Source organism: Sturnira hondurensis, unplaced genomic scaffold (genome assembly GCF_014824575.4).
Source record: "Sturnira hondurensis isolate 20B ecotype Veracruz unplaced genomic scaffold, ASM1482457v3 Scaffold0015509, whole genome shotgun sequence".
Lineage (NCBI taxonomy): Eukaryota > Metazoa > Chordata > Mammalia > Chiroptera > Phyllostomidae > Sturnira > Sturnira hondurensis.
Genome location: NW_028088140.1, coordinates 11,058,423 through 11,077,022, shown reverse-complemented (window position 1 = coordinate 11,077,022; position 18,600 = coordinate 11,058,423). Strand labels below are relative to the sequence as shown.

Genomic DNA, 18,600 nt, shown 5'->3' with positions numbered 1-18,600 from the left:
CTGGCTCTGATGAACCTGGGATAAGGGGCTACCTCAGGAGCCTTGAAGTGAATGTCCTTGGCCTGGCTGGGCAGAGGGTCAAATGTACAAGGACTAATCCACTGGTTTAGGGTTCACCAGGAGATACCGAGGCCCACCTATCTCCTGTCAGCTCATCCAGGCCTCTCCCTTCCTCATGCAGCTGCTCAGGTAGGCAGAGTGCTTCTCCTTGTACCTGAGGAGTTGCATGGCATCCCTTGGGCTGGGAATGCTTTGGCAGCTGGAACTGGAGGGAAGATTTCATAGACTGTGTACTTTCAACATATGCATAAGTCTTGCAGATTGGTCATTGCCTGACCCTTCGAGTCAGTCACAGTATGAGCCAGGCTCACAGTAAAGACTTCAAAGAGCCTTTAGTCAGTGCTGAACCAGAGTAATAATAGTTTGATTTAAAATATAGACAAACAAATACAGACTAAAAATAGCATTCCCTCTGGTTCTAAATCATAGACTAAGCAGTCCATATCTGGCATCCTCTTGTCTGAATGGAAAGGACGTTTAGCTGTGTAAAACCCTAGATTATATGAGAACTGAGGAGAAGGAATATACTTTCCTTTCAGTTTATCTCCTCAGCTCCAAGTATAAAACCTGCCTAGTTTTGGCGTTTGCTCAGATAAATTTAAAAAGTGGTAGAAGCAGTAGATGTGCAGGGCATCAAAGAGCCCTGGGGATGACCACCTTTACCGGGGGCCTTTCTGGATTTCCTCAGCCCGATTCCTTCTTCCCAAGCCCATACCAGCCATGCCAAGGCCTACCACCTAAATGCTCCTGGTGACCTGCTCATGGTGACATGCTCTGCTGCCTTGGCTATGACGGGAGGGCTGCAATCTATTTCTGCTATGCTCAAGACAGGCCAGCTACTTTCAATAGCCTTTCCTAGATCTCCAGGGACATTAATGCTGGGAGAAAGTCAGGCATAAGGAGAAAGACTTGTCTTCATTTTTACTTAGCAATAAACTGGGAATAACTACTCCCACCTCCTGCAATAGCCTGAAGCAAAGCAGGATTATCTGGTTTAGTCTTGGGGACTGGATGAAGGGAGGATTCTGCTTCCACTCTCACCCTTTCCCAAGGTAGGTGGCTTGTTAGAAGTTTTGAGGACAGGATGCCTCTGCCAAGGTAAGATTATACAGGCAACTAGTGTCTTCCCTCAGGGGTAGGAGTGATGAGGACAACACAATCCCCTGATTAGCTGCCTGGAGGGTGGAAGGATTTTCCTATCTGTGTTCCAACATGAGAAAATGCTCTTGTGTTTATATGTAAATCACCAACTTAAGCATTGAACAGAATCAACCTCATCACCCCCACTTAAGACAGAAATTCAGATATCCCAGATCTGCTCTTGATGGATGCATAATGTTGAACAACTTCACCTTTATAAACTTTAGTTACCCATCTGAAAAAAATTAGGATAATAATAGGTTGTTGGGGTGGTAGAATAAGGTCATGTATGTAAAATACTTAGCTTACAGTAAGTGCTCGATAATGGCATTATCATTACAATGATACTGTTTACTTGGTGCCTGTCATAACTGGGATTAGTGTATAGAACCATCAAAAGTTAGAACTACTCCAACCTTGTCTTTTAAAGATGAGGATAGTGAGCCCACAGGTGTTAAGTGACTTGCATGATGTCTCTTTACTGGTAAATATCAGAAAAAGGCTCCCATTTTTCCATTATTTCCCATTGGATATATATTGAATGAACTTGAACTGTAACACAAGCCAGAGCTCTGAACTTTCAGAAGATTTTCTAATATTTCCATTTTCTTCCCCAGAGATTAGAAACAAATGTAAGTGAAATACCACCCCTCACCCCATTCCCAGAATCTGATTGGAGAGTAGGAACCAGATTGTGGAGGCCCCTCCTCAAGCAGATTACATTCCCACAGTCCTTCTTGGACCCACAAGAAAAGCCATCCTCCGGGTGGTGTCAAAGCAGAGAAATGAAATGACAGCAGCTGCTGATGTGAGAGAAAAGCCGTTTGGGAGACTATGTCCTGGCCTGACCCAGTCCCAGGGAGAGGGGTGTATAAAAACACTAGCCCAAAGCCTGCAAGTAGTAATACTCACATGTGTGCTTACTCTGAACAGAAATGCCAGGCCCCTCAGACCTCAGCACCTGAGAGTCCTTGAATTTGTACATTGCTCTCCTGGAGACTTTCCCAGCACCTGCTCCTGACCCATTCCTGGAGCAGCAGCTTGCTGCTCAAAGCTCTGAATGGCCAGCAGAACATCTAAGGCTTTCTGGGCCTCTGAGCACACCTTCTGCCTGGGTGGAGAAGTGTCCATGGGGGAGCAGCTCCCCTTCCTGGGCTAAGGAGCCCTTTCTCTAACTTGTCAAGAGGGCCAGCCAGTCTGAGCAGGCCACCCTGAGTCCATTAAGTGACAAACCTGGACTCTGGCTCCTGCTGGCTAACTACCTGGGGGTGGCAGTTTTGGTTTTGAGTCAGTGTCTTGATTAGGCAGGACCACAAAAATGCAGCAAAACTCTCACTTATTCATCAGTTAGTCTCCTGGTTCAGCCAACCTTTCAGGAGCTTTCAGGAGTCTCAGAACCCCATGAAATTCACTTCGGTGATGACGCATTAATGGTAACCAGCACTCTCCATGCCAGGCACTGTGCTAGAAGCACTAATGGAATAGCTCATTCCATACTCACAACAACCCTATGAGCTGGGCACTATTCATATCTCCATGTAACAAAGAAGAGAAGTGAGGTTTATACAGAGAAACCACCTCACTTCTAACAGGCAAAAAATGAAGGGTCCAGGATTAAACCCTGCATTGTGAACCCATAAGTTCTATTTCTGACCTCTGTTTTATACTGTCCTCCAACCAATTTGGATGGTTAATCCTGTGTCCTGAAATTACAGTCCAGAAGGGGGCGGTATGAAGAGTGGAAGGTACAGTGAGGAAGGGGGACAGCAGGCAGCAGCACTGGCCCCTGTCACTCTCCTAGAGACAGCCAGGGGAGCAAGAGTCCCAAGAGGAGAGGGGCAGAGCCACAGTCTGACAGCCACAGTGGGCAGGGCCATGAACCCCAGGGCTGCCAGCCTGCAGATCTTAATAGTCCTTCAGAGAGAGCAGCCCCCAACTAAGCAGCACTGAAAGCTTGGAGCGTTCTGGGGCTGGGGGCATGATACCCACAGCTTTCAATTAAGAATAATATTTTACAGCCCAGCACAGAAACTCATGCTCAAATTATATCCTTCAGTCACCAAGAAAATGTTAAATTGTTCTTGGAGCTTGCTACTCATGAATGTAGGGAAGGTAACCGTCCATAAAGCTTTCATTTAAAGGTAGAAATCCAAAATTTTGGTCATCAGAGGATCCTTTAGGTAACTTTTACCTGGAATACTCACATACCCAGAACACTGTTCCTCACAAGTCCAGATGATAGAGTCAGTGTAAAGAATATACATCTCGTGGGTTTTTTCAGAGTGCTTCCATGTTCATTACCTGTGGATCCTCACAAGCCACAGGCCTGGTGTTACGCAGATGTGAATCAGGTTATATTTGCTTTCCCCTTGAGAAATCTCAGCCTCTGGCTTATCAGAATTAAAATGGCAATGACGATGAGATTTTTGAAATTGCATCGAAAGCTGTAATCAGTTGAAAGTCTTTGGACTCTGGAATCCAGTCACTTTTTGTTTTTAAGTGATTGTGAACAGAGGGCCCCAGGCATGTGTTTTCAGTTGACAAGTGGTCCAGGATTTCTTTGATGGACATGCATCCAGTTCTGCCCACTGAGAAATGGGCATGTCTCTCTCCCCCAAAAAGCCTGGTAGACAGGCATTTTATAGCCTGAGAACGTAACTTGACCATGGCACAATGTGCAGGTCCAGAAGGAAGCAGGAGAAAGTCCAGGACATGCGTGCATTGAAGGTGGAAGCAGAAGAGATGGCAACATAGACGGTCAATTCTCATTATTCTGTGAAGTCACCACAAATGCTGAATATCAAATACTGAACACGCTCTTAGGAGAAATGCAAGGTTAGGTTCTTGCGAGTCTCTGACCGCAACATGTTTATCAAGTGATCAGTACATAACCTGTATTTTGTGTGTTTCTACTTAAATACACATTATTTGATATATGGTGTGGATTTGTTAACATCGAACTTATGGCCAACAGCCCTGTAACTCATGCCTGAACAAAGCTTGTCCAACACATGTATTTTCTCTGTCAGGCACATGGCAGCCTCCTTGCACTGAGGAACACTAGATAGCACTTCAGCACTATGCTTGGGGGCCATTTTATACTACAAAATCACCAAAAAAGGCACACAAATGTGGCACTAAATAGATCCTAAAAAAGACCTTTCTTAGCAGTCTAAGCTGAAACAAGCATACAGAGCATCAGCACCAGCTTGTCTGACCTCAGCTAGGAACGTGACTCCAGTCTTTTGCCATTCTACAGTTGTCTGCAGATAACATCAAAGGCACACCAGTTATTCACTCAGGGGGTTACAAATAAATTTTAGCAAGTAGGCAAGTTCACAAATACAGAATCTGAATAATGAAGACCAACTGTATTGATTATAGAGGGCCTAAATCCTCGGCCATCTGTATTCACTGGGCTTTGCACATGCACCTTCCTCTGTACACTGGTTTTTGCATTAGTGAGTCCAGGTCCTCTGGCTCTGTACTCCATTCTCATTTTTTATATTGGCCATTGCTGGCCAGAGATATGCTTCTGCTGTATGACAAAGCCCACAACTGTGACTGATTGTCCAGCCAGCTCCCACCCCTGGGCCCAGGACTGCCCATCAAGCTGGCTCCTCATGTCTTCATTAGCTCAGTCCCCAGAGCAGATGCATGGCTGGCATCCAGGCAAGGAGATAAAGAGAGCCAGGCACTGCCACCCAGAGAATACCTTGCTGCATGGAGTCTGGTGATACCTTACGCTCCCTGGGAGCCAAAGGTAGCCACAGGGCTTCAGATCTGACACTGCCACTTTCCTCTGCCCCTCATACCCTCAACACACCTCAGTTTTCTTTTCTCCCAGTGGTTGTTTATGTTGGGTCCCCAGAGGTCTTGGGGTACATACAGATGGGGAGTTTTTATTCCACAGGGCAGATACTGTAACAAGACTGAGTCAATCATCCCTACTCCAGTTTGATCCCAGTCCTAGTCTCCCAACTAGGAAGATGGGGTGGGGAGTTGTTTTGAAACCAGAGTTTGAACCCTCTGCAAAATATTCCAAAAGAGCTAAAGTAAACCCTCAGCTATTTAGTCCCCTTACAACCTAAACCCACTCCACAGGAAAAGGAATGGAGAGTACAAATGTGTATGGGCAGAAAGAGAGGGAAGAGAGTGGGCCTGGAAGTATAGTTTTGGAATTGATTTGCATGGGGAGAATTCCTCTATATGAAGTGACTATATCCTGAGAGCAAGCCTAAGTCCTGGGACAGTGTGACCAGGTATAGAGGTTTGGGGGCAGAGGGGCTGGCATCTTTCCATGCCCACTCCCAATAACGAAAGGAGAGAGGGGCAAAACAGAGCAAAGCTTCCATCTTCACTGCAAGTTGTTAATCTAGTCCCTTTTCTCTGGCATTCAATTCCCTAGGAAGGAAATGAAGGTACTGCCAGTTGGCAGGAAGCCCAAGGAAGAGCAAGTTCAATCCAATTAGAATTGAATTCAATCAAATTTAAGAAGAAAATTCTATCCAAACCAGAGCATCATTAAGGCAACATTTGAAGAGAGCTCATTAGCTTGAAAGCCCCCACATCTCCTAATTAAAAAAGTTCCCTAGGCCACTCCCAGCCCCACCCCCATTTCACCATGAAAATGGTGAGTGCTAAAATCAGTGCTCTCCTGAGTGGCACTAGCAAATTTGAATACTAGACAGTGAGTGTGGTGAGTTACCCAACATCACCGAGTGGATTCAGGAGCTGAGCCATTGTCCCCTATAGTTGGTTGGTGTGTCCTTCCTTCCAAGGTTCCTTTCCTATAGAGAGTTTGGTTTGTGCAAGAAATTCTTGCAAGGTGGTTTCTGCAGCCTTCTACCTTGAACTGTACCTTTACTGGTGAGAGAAGGAGGAATCATGTTTATAAGAATTAAGATGCCCAGTGCATGCCACATACACACTACTGAGGGCTCCATTTCCCATAGACTGTGTATCAAACACAGGCATGCTCCTGGCTTTGCAAGTTAAGAATTAGCCTTCTCGATTTTTGCCTTCTGCTGCCAGCCCTGCCTTGCTCAGAAAATGAATTCGAAGTTAGGAAATAAGGACAGAATCATAGAAAATAACAAAGAAATAGCCACTGTAAATTTTTCAATAGGTCTTTCTTCCTGCAAACCCCAATTCAATTCCAGTTTCTACTCATTATTACTTAAAAATGAATGCATCATTTAACTTTTATATCATGCTGATTTTATGTATTTTTCCATTCTGATTAGATTTCTATTTTAGCCATAAAGAAGACCCCCAGGACATTTTCTTGTGTTTGGAATTCTCATTTGTTCCCATGTGGGAAAGACCTTCATCTAAATTAGAAATCCTTCCAGGCAGCTAAGAGTGGCAGAAGGAAACCTAGTCATGAGAATAGAGACAGAGAAGATTCAGTCCTCTGGGACTCAAATCAGTGGTATACTGGTAAATATTTGACAATTGGCTCATTGGGGTTAGGGGAAGCCCTACTTTATAACATTTGCCATTTTCCAGGGGGTAAATATTCCCACCATGGCCAATTTCAAGCCACCATGGATACCTCACTGAAGCCAGAATTGAGAAGAGCTGTGCACAGGTGGCTCTTAGAAGCCGCTGCGGTTGGTGGGCATCAGCACACCACTGCTCCTAACACCTCTGTCATCCAGAGGTTCTCGAGAAGAATTTTCTGCTGCCACCCAATACTGGGGGAAGTGCAAATCAAATGCATGTTCCATACTGTTGGTGAAGGTTTTTAGGGTTACTGTTCAGAAGGAGTTTCCAGGTTACTGGAGAATAGTTGTTATTAAAGACAAAGCCTGTAATCATGATCCAGGAAAAAGGGAAATGGATTTCATCCCTCCCTTCCTGTGACTCCTTCCATTTATGCGAGAGTAAAGACAAAACCTGGAATGACTAGAGAAAGCTGTCTGTGGAAGTGTGGGTATGTGGGCAGACTTTCAAGTGCAAAGCAATTCACACTTTTGTTTACCCTTGTTCCCATCTCTCCTCATGCCCCACCTGCTCCTTCCTTCCATCCATGCACTGCCCTGCCCTGTCCACTCCACTCTCTCTGCAGAGAGTTCTCCAAAGAGAGGGAGAAGGCCAAGGCTCGAGGAGATTTCCAGAAGCTGCGAGAGAAGCAGCAGCTGGAAGAGGACCTGAAAGGCTACCTGGACTGGATCACACAGGCGGAAGACATCGACCCTGAGAATGAGGATGAAGGCATGAATGAGGAAAAGCCCCGTAACAGTGAGCAGCCCTCCTCTGTCTTCACTGGGTTCTGGGAGAGGGAAGAGATGGTGGCGAGGACAGCAGAAACCTTTTACCACCCATCTTTCTTTACAGTTGTCTTCCTGGAGCAACATTGGTCTCATTGATCACAATCATTTGCTAATCATAGAAGTTAGTCACAGATGTGAAATGATAGCTGTTGATCTATAAAGCCTCAAGGAAGGATCAAGGAATAGAGTCTTTGATCTTAAAGACAGCTGAGATTTAGCTAAGGTTGACTATATATTTTTTAAAGATTTTATTTATTTACTTTTATAGAGAAGGGAAAGGAGGGAGAAAGAGAGGGAGAGAAACGTCAATGTGTGGTTGCCTCTCACATGGCCCCCATTGGGGAACTGGCCTGCAGCTCTGACTGGGAATCAAACTAGAGAACCTTTGGTTCACAGCCTGTGCTTAATTCACTGAGCCACACTGGCCAGGACCAAAGGATCCTTTATTTTTAAATCAGACATCTTCCTTCAGGATCCATCTCTTTGGGCAGAGGGGCAAGCTGCCTGCTCTAGCCTTGTTCAAAAGAATAATTTCACCATGCAGCTCCCTGGAAAGTAGGGATTCTCACCCCTTTTGCAGCAGACTTCCAAGCACCATTACAGTTTTTCATAGAAAAGGGAGCAAAAGGTTTCTCTTAAGGAGGTCAGATTCAAAGTCCTAAATGAGAAGACTGAGGAAGCCCAGAAGCATTTGACAGCTAGGTTATAGAAATGGAGGCAAATCCCTTCCTCTGGAGGCATGAGGCAGACTGTTGGCTATGCTACTACTGGGACAGAAATGAGGGTGATGGGTGATACCAACTTGCAAGATGATGAACCACGGGAATTCAGGCTCTCATAGGTAAGCTCAGTGGTTCTCCAAGTATGGTCTTGGGACTGGCAGCACCGGCAGTACCAGCAGCACCTGAGAACTTGCTAAAAATGCAAACTCTTGGGCTGTACTTCAGATATGCTGCCTCAGAGATCCAGATGCAGCCTAGCAATCAGTTTGAACAAGCCCTCCAGTGATTGTGCTGCCAGGTACATTTGAGGACCACTGGTTAGCTCTAACTACTCCCTGTTTCACTTGGTGTCCATCTCTGTGACTGCCATACACTTCCTGCTTTTCTGTGTGCAATCTTTCTCTTTCATTTCACACGTTGAACAGGTGCATTTCTCTCCTCAAGCAACATAACTTAAAAATAGTTCCTAAACATTGAGCATGTAGGGTGGTGAGGAACCAAACAGGTTAAATAGCCAACCAAGACAGCTGCTGTATGGAGTCAGGTAGGTAAGGGTGGGAAGCCAGAAGCATTCCCTGAGTAGAGAGGGAGATGACAAGTCCCACTAAGGTTCAGGGACACTAATGGAGGGCAAACAGGATGCCGTTATTGGTCAAGTGCTTCTCTCCTTAAGAGGGCCAGGAAGGCTGCAGGACTGTCAGGAGAGCTGACCCAGAGAAAATGACAGCCTTCCCATCAGTTTTTAAATTCCCATGTGTAGGTGTATGTATGCATATACATCCTAGCAAAAATATTTAAATATGGTGAGTCTAATTCCTCAGCCTTGTGAGTAGGCATTAGTTATGTCCACGTGTTTAAGCTCCATGACTGATTTCTGTGTGCTTCCACTCATTTGTATCTGAGTTCTAACTGGGAATCCAGAGAAGGATCAGGTAGAGGAAGTAGGAAAGAAGACAGCCAAAGATGTTCATAAGAACAGAATCTCTGCTCCCTTGTTGCAGAGTCTGAGAATCCATCTACCAGCTGCTCCCTTTCTGATATCTGTTCATAAGCAAATACAAAATTAAAACACACAAACAACAAGACATTGGTAACAACATAATTTAATAACCTAAGGAGGTCTTCATGCTCTACTAAGTCATTCTGCAAGTTGGAAGACAAGGCCTTCTATGGATTGTAACAATGAGTAATGATGCCACTGAGGGTCTTTCTGGAAAAATGGTTGGCAGATTCCATTATAGTATTGCTGGAACTGTGGAGGAGCTAATTAGTTGGGTACGGGGTGGTATGATAAATAAATACCACCGAGAAGCCTACCTCTGAAACACAGAAACTGGCATCTTGGTCCCTCTCTTCATCCTAAGTCAGGGTAGAGACCCAAGGTCACAATTAATGCTGATGAGCAAGTTTCTTAGCATATTATTAAAAATGTGTGGCATCAGCTACTTGCTTAGCGGTCAGCTGCCACTCATAGATACACGTAGTTATTCTGTTCTCTGCCTAAAACAAGAGCTTCTGAGGAGAAGTGTGCTGCTTCCCTGTCCTGACCATTAAATGAATAAATTCTAAGGAGTTCCCAGCATAGAGAATTCTTTGCTGCTGGGGAGCAGATCACAGAGACAAGGCCCCTCTACCCACATTTCTGGCCAAGCTTTGAGAAGAGCGTGATAAACTGCCTATTCCAGTGGACAGAACCTCTGCCAAGATTTTCAAAAGCCCAAATATGGATGAAATCAGACTCTGGAGACTGTTGTTCCTCGCACCTCATACTTTTTCCTGATGGCTGGAGGAGGCTTTGGTGTCTGCTTCTTGTCCTCAGCCAGCCTGCCTTAGGAGAATGGAACGGGAGCCTGCCTCCTTCCACAGTGGAGATGCTGGTAGAACAGTTCTGCAGGGATGAGGCAAGGGAAGGAGTACATAAAAAAGCAAGATCTAGAGTAAAATAGACCCATGCAATGAAATGAATGTGAGAGACATACTAATGGAGCCAAGAAACCAGTCCAAAGGGCTGTGTCTATTGGGGAAGTCCAATAAAAGCAGTTGATGTGACTCAATTATTAGGGAATTGGCAACCTAGTAGATTTGCAGAAAAGGCAGCTTATGGCTCAGAAACTGTATTCCTGTCTTCAGAAGTTCATAGTTTGCCCTTTGAAACAAAACAAGGGGAGATATGCTGCTATAAATTGTTTTTCAATTAACATAGTATCTTAGCCTTTGAAATTGCTAAAAGATTACATTATAGTGTATTTGCTAATTCTTTTCAGATAGTCTTTAAGTAGTATTTAAGGGAAAAGAGGCATCATCACTCTTCATCAATGACTCTGGGAGCTTCTGCTTCTCCTCTGGTCAGAAGCCTGTCAACACTCATGAGAGGCCACTAGTGGAGGACATTGGTGAGGGACAGGTGTCTGCAGTGCAGGGCAGTGCAGTGACACCTCATTACCTGGTAGTGAGCATGCCTGCAGGAGCTCAATCTGTCATTTTCCCTGGAAAAAAGCTACAAAAACCAGTGAGGAAATAGAAATAACAGTACTAGGGAAGATAGAAAGGGCATGGTTAGGAGGTACTTCTAAGTAATTTGAGTAAATGATGCAGCTCATAAATTATATACAAAAATAAATTCCAGTTCATTCTTCCACTCATCCATCTGCCAACTAAAGGTCTGCTCCATGCCAGGCACCGTTTTCGATGCAGGGGAGATAACAATGAGCAAAGCAATCACATCCCCCTGGGCCCATGGAACTTACCTTCTAGTAGGGAGACAGACATTAAATTAAATAGTATGGTCAACAAGTAGTAAGTACTGTGGAGAAAGATGGAATAGTGAGAGGGGGACAGAAGTGTTGAGAGACAGTAATTTAGGTGGTGTGGCCAGGTAATACCTCACTGAGAAGGTGGTATTTGAATGAAGATTTGAAGGCAGTAAGGAAATGAATCCTATAGCTATTTGAAAAAAGAGCATCTGGTCAGAGGGAGAAGCCCATGAAAAGGCTTCAGGGCAGGAACATGGTGATGTATCTGAGGAACAGAGAGGAGGCTAATGTGACTGCAGAGGAGTAAAGGAGGGGGAGAGAGGTAGGTGATGAGGTTCAAGGTAACCAGGAAGTAGAACATGAAAGTCACTGTAAGATCTTGGATTTTTACTAAGAGTGAACTAAGCAGCAGCTGAGGTGACATGACCACGTTTGCCAGGAACTCCCTGGATGTCAAATGCTGAATGGAAAGGAGGTGGGCAAGGGTAAAGCAGGGAGCCAGGGGAGGTTTCTACCTCAACAGACAGTGGCACCTTGTCCTGGTAACAATGAGGTGGTACAGTCAGGCTCCTGAATGATATCATTTGCTGACATACCAGAAATGGAATCCGAGAGAGATAGAGAGAAATCAGGGTGTTTGCACGGCAATTGTCCCAAACAGCAGTAAATAGCAGTGGAATCCTTATTTCCTGAGATAGGGAAGGCAGTGAGAGGAATAGGTGTCAGGGCAGGAATATCGGGAAAACAAGCCATCTTGTATCTTCATGTTTGAAATGCCTATTTGACATCCAAATGTAGAAGGTGAGTAGGCAATTGGTAATTCATCTGAGGCTGGGGAGAAGTCTGGGACAAATTATATTTTGAGAAGTCAACAACATGTAGAAGATGTTTAAATCTGTTTGCCTGGATGAGATCGCTTAGGGAGTGGCATAGATAGAAATGAGAAGAGGTGTAAGTATCTGTGCCCACTGCTGTTTGAAGGGTGGGACAATGAGGAAGAAGCAGCAGATGAGACTATGAAAGATATGGCAGAGAGAAGGTGGGAAAGGCAAGGGACGGAGGGGGCAGTGCTGCTGAGAATGCAAGTGAGGTGGGTGCCAGGAATTTGGCATTGGGCTTATCAATGTGGGGTCACCGGCCACAGCTTAAGGGAAAACAGAGTCTTGTTTTGTGAGTGTCTTTAGTCTAGAGTGTCCCAGAGTGGCATCAAGCAGTGCTCTGCAGACCTCCTCTTTTGGGCATAGCCTAGCTTCCAGTCACCCAGGGATTTCCAGGAAGGGGAAAGAAGATGCACATAATCCAGCCTACCTGGAGCCCTAGTGGTCAGGGTCCAGCCCTTCATTGGATCCCAGTCTGCAACTGGTTGTAGACAGCCTTGAGGAAAAGGACAACATTATACTCAGGAGCCATTTCAGGGCCCAAAAAATAGAAGGCAGGTGAGACGGGGGCACACCTGCACCCCGCTGTCCTTTGTGCTGCCAAACCCCTCTGTTTTCCAAAAAAGAGAGGGTAATGCTGAGGCCCTTCCCTTCCCACCAAGCAGCAATGAGCATCCCTTTTAAAGAAACCGGTTCCCAAAGTCGCATTGCTGCACAGGGGTCATTGTCATCAGCAGAAATTCACTGTTGCGAGGAACAAGGACCATTTTCTGGCTCACGTCAAGTCCAATAGAAGGCCAGCCACAGGACTTCCGACAAAAATGGGGGCCGAGGTGGAAACACTGTACCTCCTCGCACAACCAAATTTAAGGACAACAAAGATTTAGAAACAAAAACACAACCAGAACAGACAGAAAATTGAACTGTACCTAAGTCCAACAACAACAAACCATTCATCCAGACTGGTAAGAGGGGCGCAGTCAGCAGCTGGTAGAGAGGGGTCCTGGCAGGAAGAGGCGGTGGTTAACAGAACTGGGAGCTGGGAGGAAACAAGCAAACCCAGTGAGACATGCAAAGTGGTTGGCTGATGGTGTGACACACATTTGTGTGCAGATAAACCAGGCAAAAAATGGGCAGTGAGGCAGATCACACAACCCAGGGCCCCAGCAATGGGAAATAAAGCCGAAAAGCACCAATTGTAAAAACTCTCGGGGGTCAAGGTACTGGGAGAGGCTCCCAACCTCATAGGAGAGTTCGTTGGAGAGACCCACAGGGTCTTAGAATGTACACAAGCCCACCTACCCAGGAACTAGCACCAGAAGGGCCCAATTTGCTTGTGGGAAGTGGCAGAGGAGACCAAAATCCGAGAGAGCGCAGAGCAAGCACCATTGCTCCCTCTCTGACCCAGCCCCCACATACAGCATCACAAGCCAGTAACTGGGTTGCTCTAACCTAGCGAACACCTAAGGCTCCGCCCCTCATATGTAACAGGTGCAACCTGACCACAACATTATGGCTCAAACAGAGGAACAGATCAAAGCCCCAGAGCCAATACTTTCAAGCAACCAAGAGATAGCCAACCTATCCGATGAACAGTTCAAAATACTGGTGATCAGGATGCTCACAGAACTGGTTGATTTTGGTCGCAAATCAGATGAAAAAATGAAGGCTACACTAAGTGAAATGAAGGAAAATGCACAGGGATCCGATAGTGATGGGAAGAAAACTGGGAATCAAATCAATGGAGTGGACAAGAAGGAAGAAAGAAACAACCAACCAGAAAAGAATAAAGAAACAAGAATTCCAAAAAAAATGAAGAGAGGCTTAGGAACTTCCAGGACATATTTAAATGTTCCAACATCTGAATTATAGGGACACCAGAAGAAGAAGAGGAAGAGCAACAAGTGGAAACTTGCTTGAGCAAATAATGAAGGAGAACTTCCCCAATCTGGCAAAGGAAATAGACTTCCAGGAAGTCCGGGAAGCTCAGAGAGTCCCCAAGAAGGTGGAACCAAAGAGGAACACACCAAGCCACATCATAATTACAGTAGCCAAGATTAAAATGGAGGAGAGAATCCTACAAGCAGCAAGAGATAAGAGGGCAGTCACCTACAAAGGAGTTCCCATCAGACTGTCAGCTGATTTCTCAGAAGAGACCTTGCATGCAAGAAGGGGCTGGAAAGAAGTATTCCAAGTCATGAAAGGCAAGGACCTACATCCAAGATTGCTCTATCCAGTAAAGCTTTCATTTAGAATGGAAGGGCAGATAAAGTGTTCCCAGATAAGGTCAAGTTCAAGGAGTGCATCATCACCAAGACCTTATTATATGAAATATTAAAGGAACTTATCTAAGGAAAAGAAGATAAAAAATATGAATAGACAGCAAACTCACAGTTATTAGCAACCACACCTAAAATAAAAGCAAACTAAGTGGACACCTAAAACAGGAACGGAACCACAGAAATGGAGATCACATGGAAGGTTAGCAACAAGGGAGTGGGAGGAAGAGAGGTAGGGAGAAGGTACAGAGAATAAGTAGCATAGATGGTGGGGAGAAAATAGGGGGAGGGCAAGAGCAGTGTGGGAAATGCAGAAGCTAAAGAACTTCTGACACATGGACATGAACTAAAGCGGGGGAAGGTGGGTGGGAGGGAGTGTGTAGTGTGAAGGGGAATGAAGGTGGGGAAATGGGAAAACTGTAATGGCATAATCAATGAAATATATTTTTTTAAAAAGAAGGCCAGCCACAGAGAGATAAAGACAGGGATCTCCTCTCTTCTCCTCAAGATAAAAAAAAATCGCATTTATTCAACATTTATCCATAATGAATCTCTCTCGCTCATGTCATTAAGACAATTTCAGTGCAGTCCTAGCCCTCTAAAGCTCTCTGGGTAAGACAGACATGTATGTAGATGAGCATATATAAAAGACAGACAGGCCCTGCAACCAAAACCTTGAACTTCCACACAGATAAGCAGGGTTGAATATTTACATCAATGGCATTCACTGTGTGACTCAGGAGCCACTTCTGTAGTCTTCATGAACAACACAGTCACATGGTTGCCACCTGCCCTGTGGAGTCTGGAGATCTACTGTCTGACAGAGGTGCAGGTTGCCCTCGAGAGGGCCCCACATGGCTTGAGAGTGGTCATCTGAGAACCACTGACTTACATTACATATATGTGTCAAGGGCAAATGCATTAATTAGTATTTGAGCTTTTAGTTTACATTTTAATCAGTGCAATCAGTTTTTACTTTGGACTTAGCTCATGGTCACAGTTTACCACATGTCTAGATTTCTGTGACAGAATCCCACCAAGCATCAGGCTTAGATGGCATGAGAAGAAATTATTGTTTCCTCCTGACTCCTTTCTTAATTTGCACCCTTAAGTTTTCATGTGTTACACAGAGGGCCATCCTGACCCTGTACCACTCAATGAAAGCAGATGCCTCTCTGCAGAACCCAGGTGTCTCTTCTGACCCTCCAATTAACTTTCAGCTGCTACTAATCAAGCTCTAAACCTTTAGCTGGAAAATTGCCACAGAGATCAGTGAGAAAACTAGTGTCCAAGATGGGGAACAAGTCATCAGGGCCAGCCTTTGGGATGAGGCCAGGTCCCCTGAGTCCCCACACAGGACTCTCCATCATACTGTAGACACTTCCATGCAGAGGCCTTCTGCAGCTCTCCCTCCACATTTCCATCATGCTTGGGGTCCCCCTCTTTGCATGTCTGCTAGGCTATGCTGTGAGAGCTGCAGCTGACTGCCTTCAGTTCACCCTGTGTCTCTACTGCTGACACAGGCAAGGGCACCCTCTGCCTTCCAGCTAGGGTGGGCCTTCTTGGCCCAATCAATGCCTTTTTAGCCCCCTTCTCTCCAGTGGCTTCAACATCTTACCAGTTAACAGGCAAGAAATTACTCTTCTTCCTCTTCTTTCTCTTCCTTTCTCCCTTTTCTGTGCTCCCTCCATGGTTACCAATTCCGGCATTCAGTCATTTGCAAAGTCTTATCAATTGACATCCTAGAAAGTCCCTCTTGCCTGCTCCCTCATCTCCTCTACACATCTGTTCTGCTAGACCAGTAGGCACCTGTCTACCCTGCTCTCCAGTATTCCTCACAAATATCTTGCACAATGCGGACAAATCAGTCTTTCTGGAGCTGACATGTCATTCCTTTGCTCAAAAGTTTTGTCTCTCTCTCTCCATAGCTACAAAATAAAGCCTTGACAGATGGGAATGGGTGATGCACAAAGGAAAAATTTAAAGCTCCTCACCTTGCAAACAAGCTCACCCAGGGTAGATCCAGAGGTACATAGGATTTTAGAGCTTGAGGTTTGTGTAGGGGTCATATAATTAAATTCTCTCGTTTTACAGATGAAAAAATTGAGGCCTGGAGAGAGTAAAGTGATTAGCCAAAAGAAACTCTAAAACCAATTATATACTTCATGTCTTTACATAAATTTGTTCAACATCACTAGTCATTAGGAAAATGCTAATTAAGACCACTGTGAGCTATCACTGCACACCTGTGAGAACTGCTAAAATAGACAGTAGTGAGAGCAGTAAGCTAGACCCGGATGTGGAGAGATTGGATCTATTGTTGGTGGGACAGAAAATAGTATAAGCTTTCTGGAAAATAGTCTGGCCATTTTTTTAAACAAAGACTAAATACATATTTACCTAGCAGTTACTCTCCTGTCAGTTTACTCCAGAGAAATGAAAATTATGTCCACATTAAAGTTTGTGCACATTTATTCATAGCAGCTTTATCTGTAATAGCCCCAAACAACCAAAGTAGACCTTCCTCCATAGGAGCATGGTTAAACAATGGTATACCCATGCTGTGGAATATCACTGAGCATTAAAAAGAAATAAACCAGGCTGCTTCTGGACCTTTGATCATCTCTCCACCCTCTGCCGAGAACACCCTCCCCTCTTCCACCCAGCCTGCCGGTGCAGTGCGGGGAGCACGTTCTCACCAGTGCCCCTCTGGACCCGCACCCTTGGGACAGGCACCAGCAGAGTGCTCTGGCCCTTCCAACTGCCCCACCAGTATGAATGGGAATGGCCAGCCTTGCTGTTGTGTAGAAAGTCCTTGGGAGGTAGAGAATGTGCTTTGCTAACTTTTTTTCTCACTCTTCCACCCAGCATTCAGGATAGGGAATTTATATTATGTTTAGTAGACTAAATTTATATTTAGTAGACTTCTTCCTCCAAAAAAGTATTGAAGAATTGAATTGAATCCTCTCTGAAGCAAGATAATGAAGTTTCTACATTCCTACCTGATTGGCCAAATAACACCCTTGGTCTTGTCTTTGCTGCACTTGTGGTAGGCCCTCAGAGAGTGTGTTGTCATTGGTTATGTGGTTAGAAATTACTGGGCCTAGAAAAGTAGCCCTGGGAGGAGTTAGAAATGGATCCATTTGAAGAGAAAACCGGATGTTCAGTGAGACAAGGAGTAGGACCTTGCTCACCCTTGCTTTCTCTCTCTGAGGAGAACCATCATTCCATTGCCATTCTGTGTGTGGAATTGCTTTTTGGATTCTGGGGATGGACAGTAGACACATATGAGTCTCTGTGGGCTCTCTTGGGCTAGAAGGCCAAGCTAGGACTGGGACAGGGGCATATAAGGGGGCAGGATCCAGATGATCTCATTCCTCCCTAAGATCAGTTCACATGAGCACAAATATCCCTCAGTTTATAGATGGGAAGACTGAGGCTCAGAGAAGTTAATCTATCTGTGGCATACATCTTGTGTGTCTCACTCAACCTCAGGTAGGTGGACCTTGAGTTCAGTTCAGCTAGACTCTATACCACACTCCTCTCTACCACAGTCCCTCCCTCAGTCATGTCATGACTGCCCTCTTCCTCCAGCCGAGAGGGGAGCGAGAAGGGGGTCCCTTTGATGACGCAGCCAGAGTGGCCCCTTCATTTCCTTTGTTATTGCATTTATCACCCTCAGTTTAATATGTAAAGCAAGGTGGATGGAGGAAAGAAGAGATGCAGGAAAAACTGATCATAAGTGTGAGCATAAAGGGGCATGAGTTTGATTTTTTCTAAAGGAGAGAGAAAAGGTAAGTTTTAGGATCATAAGAACTGTGTTTAAAGCATGAAAGCAATTATGGAATTACCTTCTTCAAGCAAAAAAAAAAGAAAGAAAGAAAAATTAACAGATCAAAAGCCTCCATTTGGAATAGTTTAAGAGACAGTCTTGCATGCAAGGAGGCATATCTATCCTGTGACCTGTCAGAGTTTCTTTCAGTTTAGGGTTAGGACTCCTTTTGAACTTGATTAGAAGAGCACAGTGGTTGACCAGAGCACTTGGGAGTGAGGTATTTCAGCTCACTGACTCTCCACTCTCCTGCCTTGGCAAACACACCAGGAGGAACATGGTATAATCTGCCTTTGCTGATGCAGGACTGTGCGATGCTCCAGAGCCATCTCAATGAGACTCCAGTACCCCCGGAGCCTCGGCATTATAGGACCCTGGAAGGTGTCTCTGGCCAGGGACAGTCTCACAGAGAAAGATTGATCTGTGGAGTTTTAGAGAGGTCCTGTCACCTACCTGAAGCCACAGAACCCTTTGACAAACTGCTCTGCCCACTCAGTGTTACCCAGGGTAGGCACCCAATAAAGTGCTGATTTGGTTTTAGTTAGGTGCTTTGCAAACAGATCCACACAGGATTGCCTGCGATCCGGGGAGCTGAGAGTAGCTCAGCAGAGGGATTGAATGGGGAGATGAATCATCCTAAATTTCCCTTTGATCCATT

At 45.1% G+C, this 18,600-nt stretch overlaps 1 protein-coding gene across 14 annotated transcripts in view; it reads left to right on the top strand.

The window, feature by feature from the left end:
* The window catches only part of CACNA1C (calcium voltage-gated channel subunit alpha1 C), a 664,664-nt gene that overhangs the window by 476,162 nt on the left and 169,902 nt on the right, over window positions 1-18,600 (top strand). For all 14 annotated transcript variants that reach the window (XM_037064774.1, XM_037064760.1, XM_037064762.1 and 11 more), the window contains exon 9: window positions 7,274-7,446. In XM_037064774.1, coding sequence (XP_036920669.1) covers window positions 7,274-7,446 — 173 coding nt within the window. The remainder of the gene's footprint in view (window positions 1-7,273; window positions 7,447-18,600) is intronic.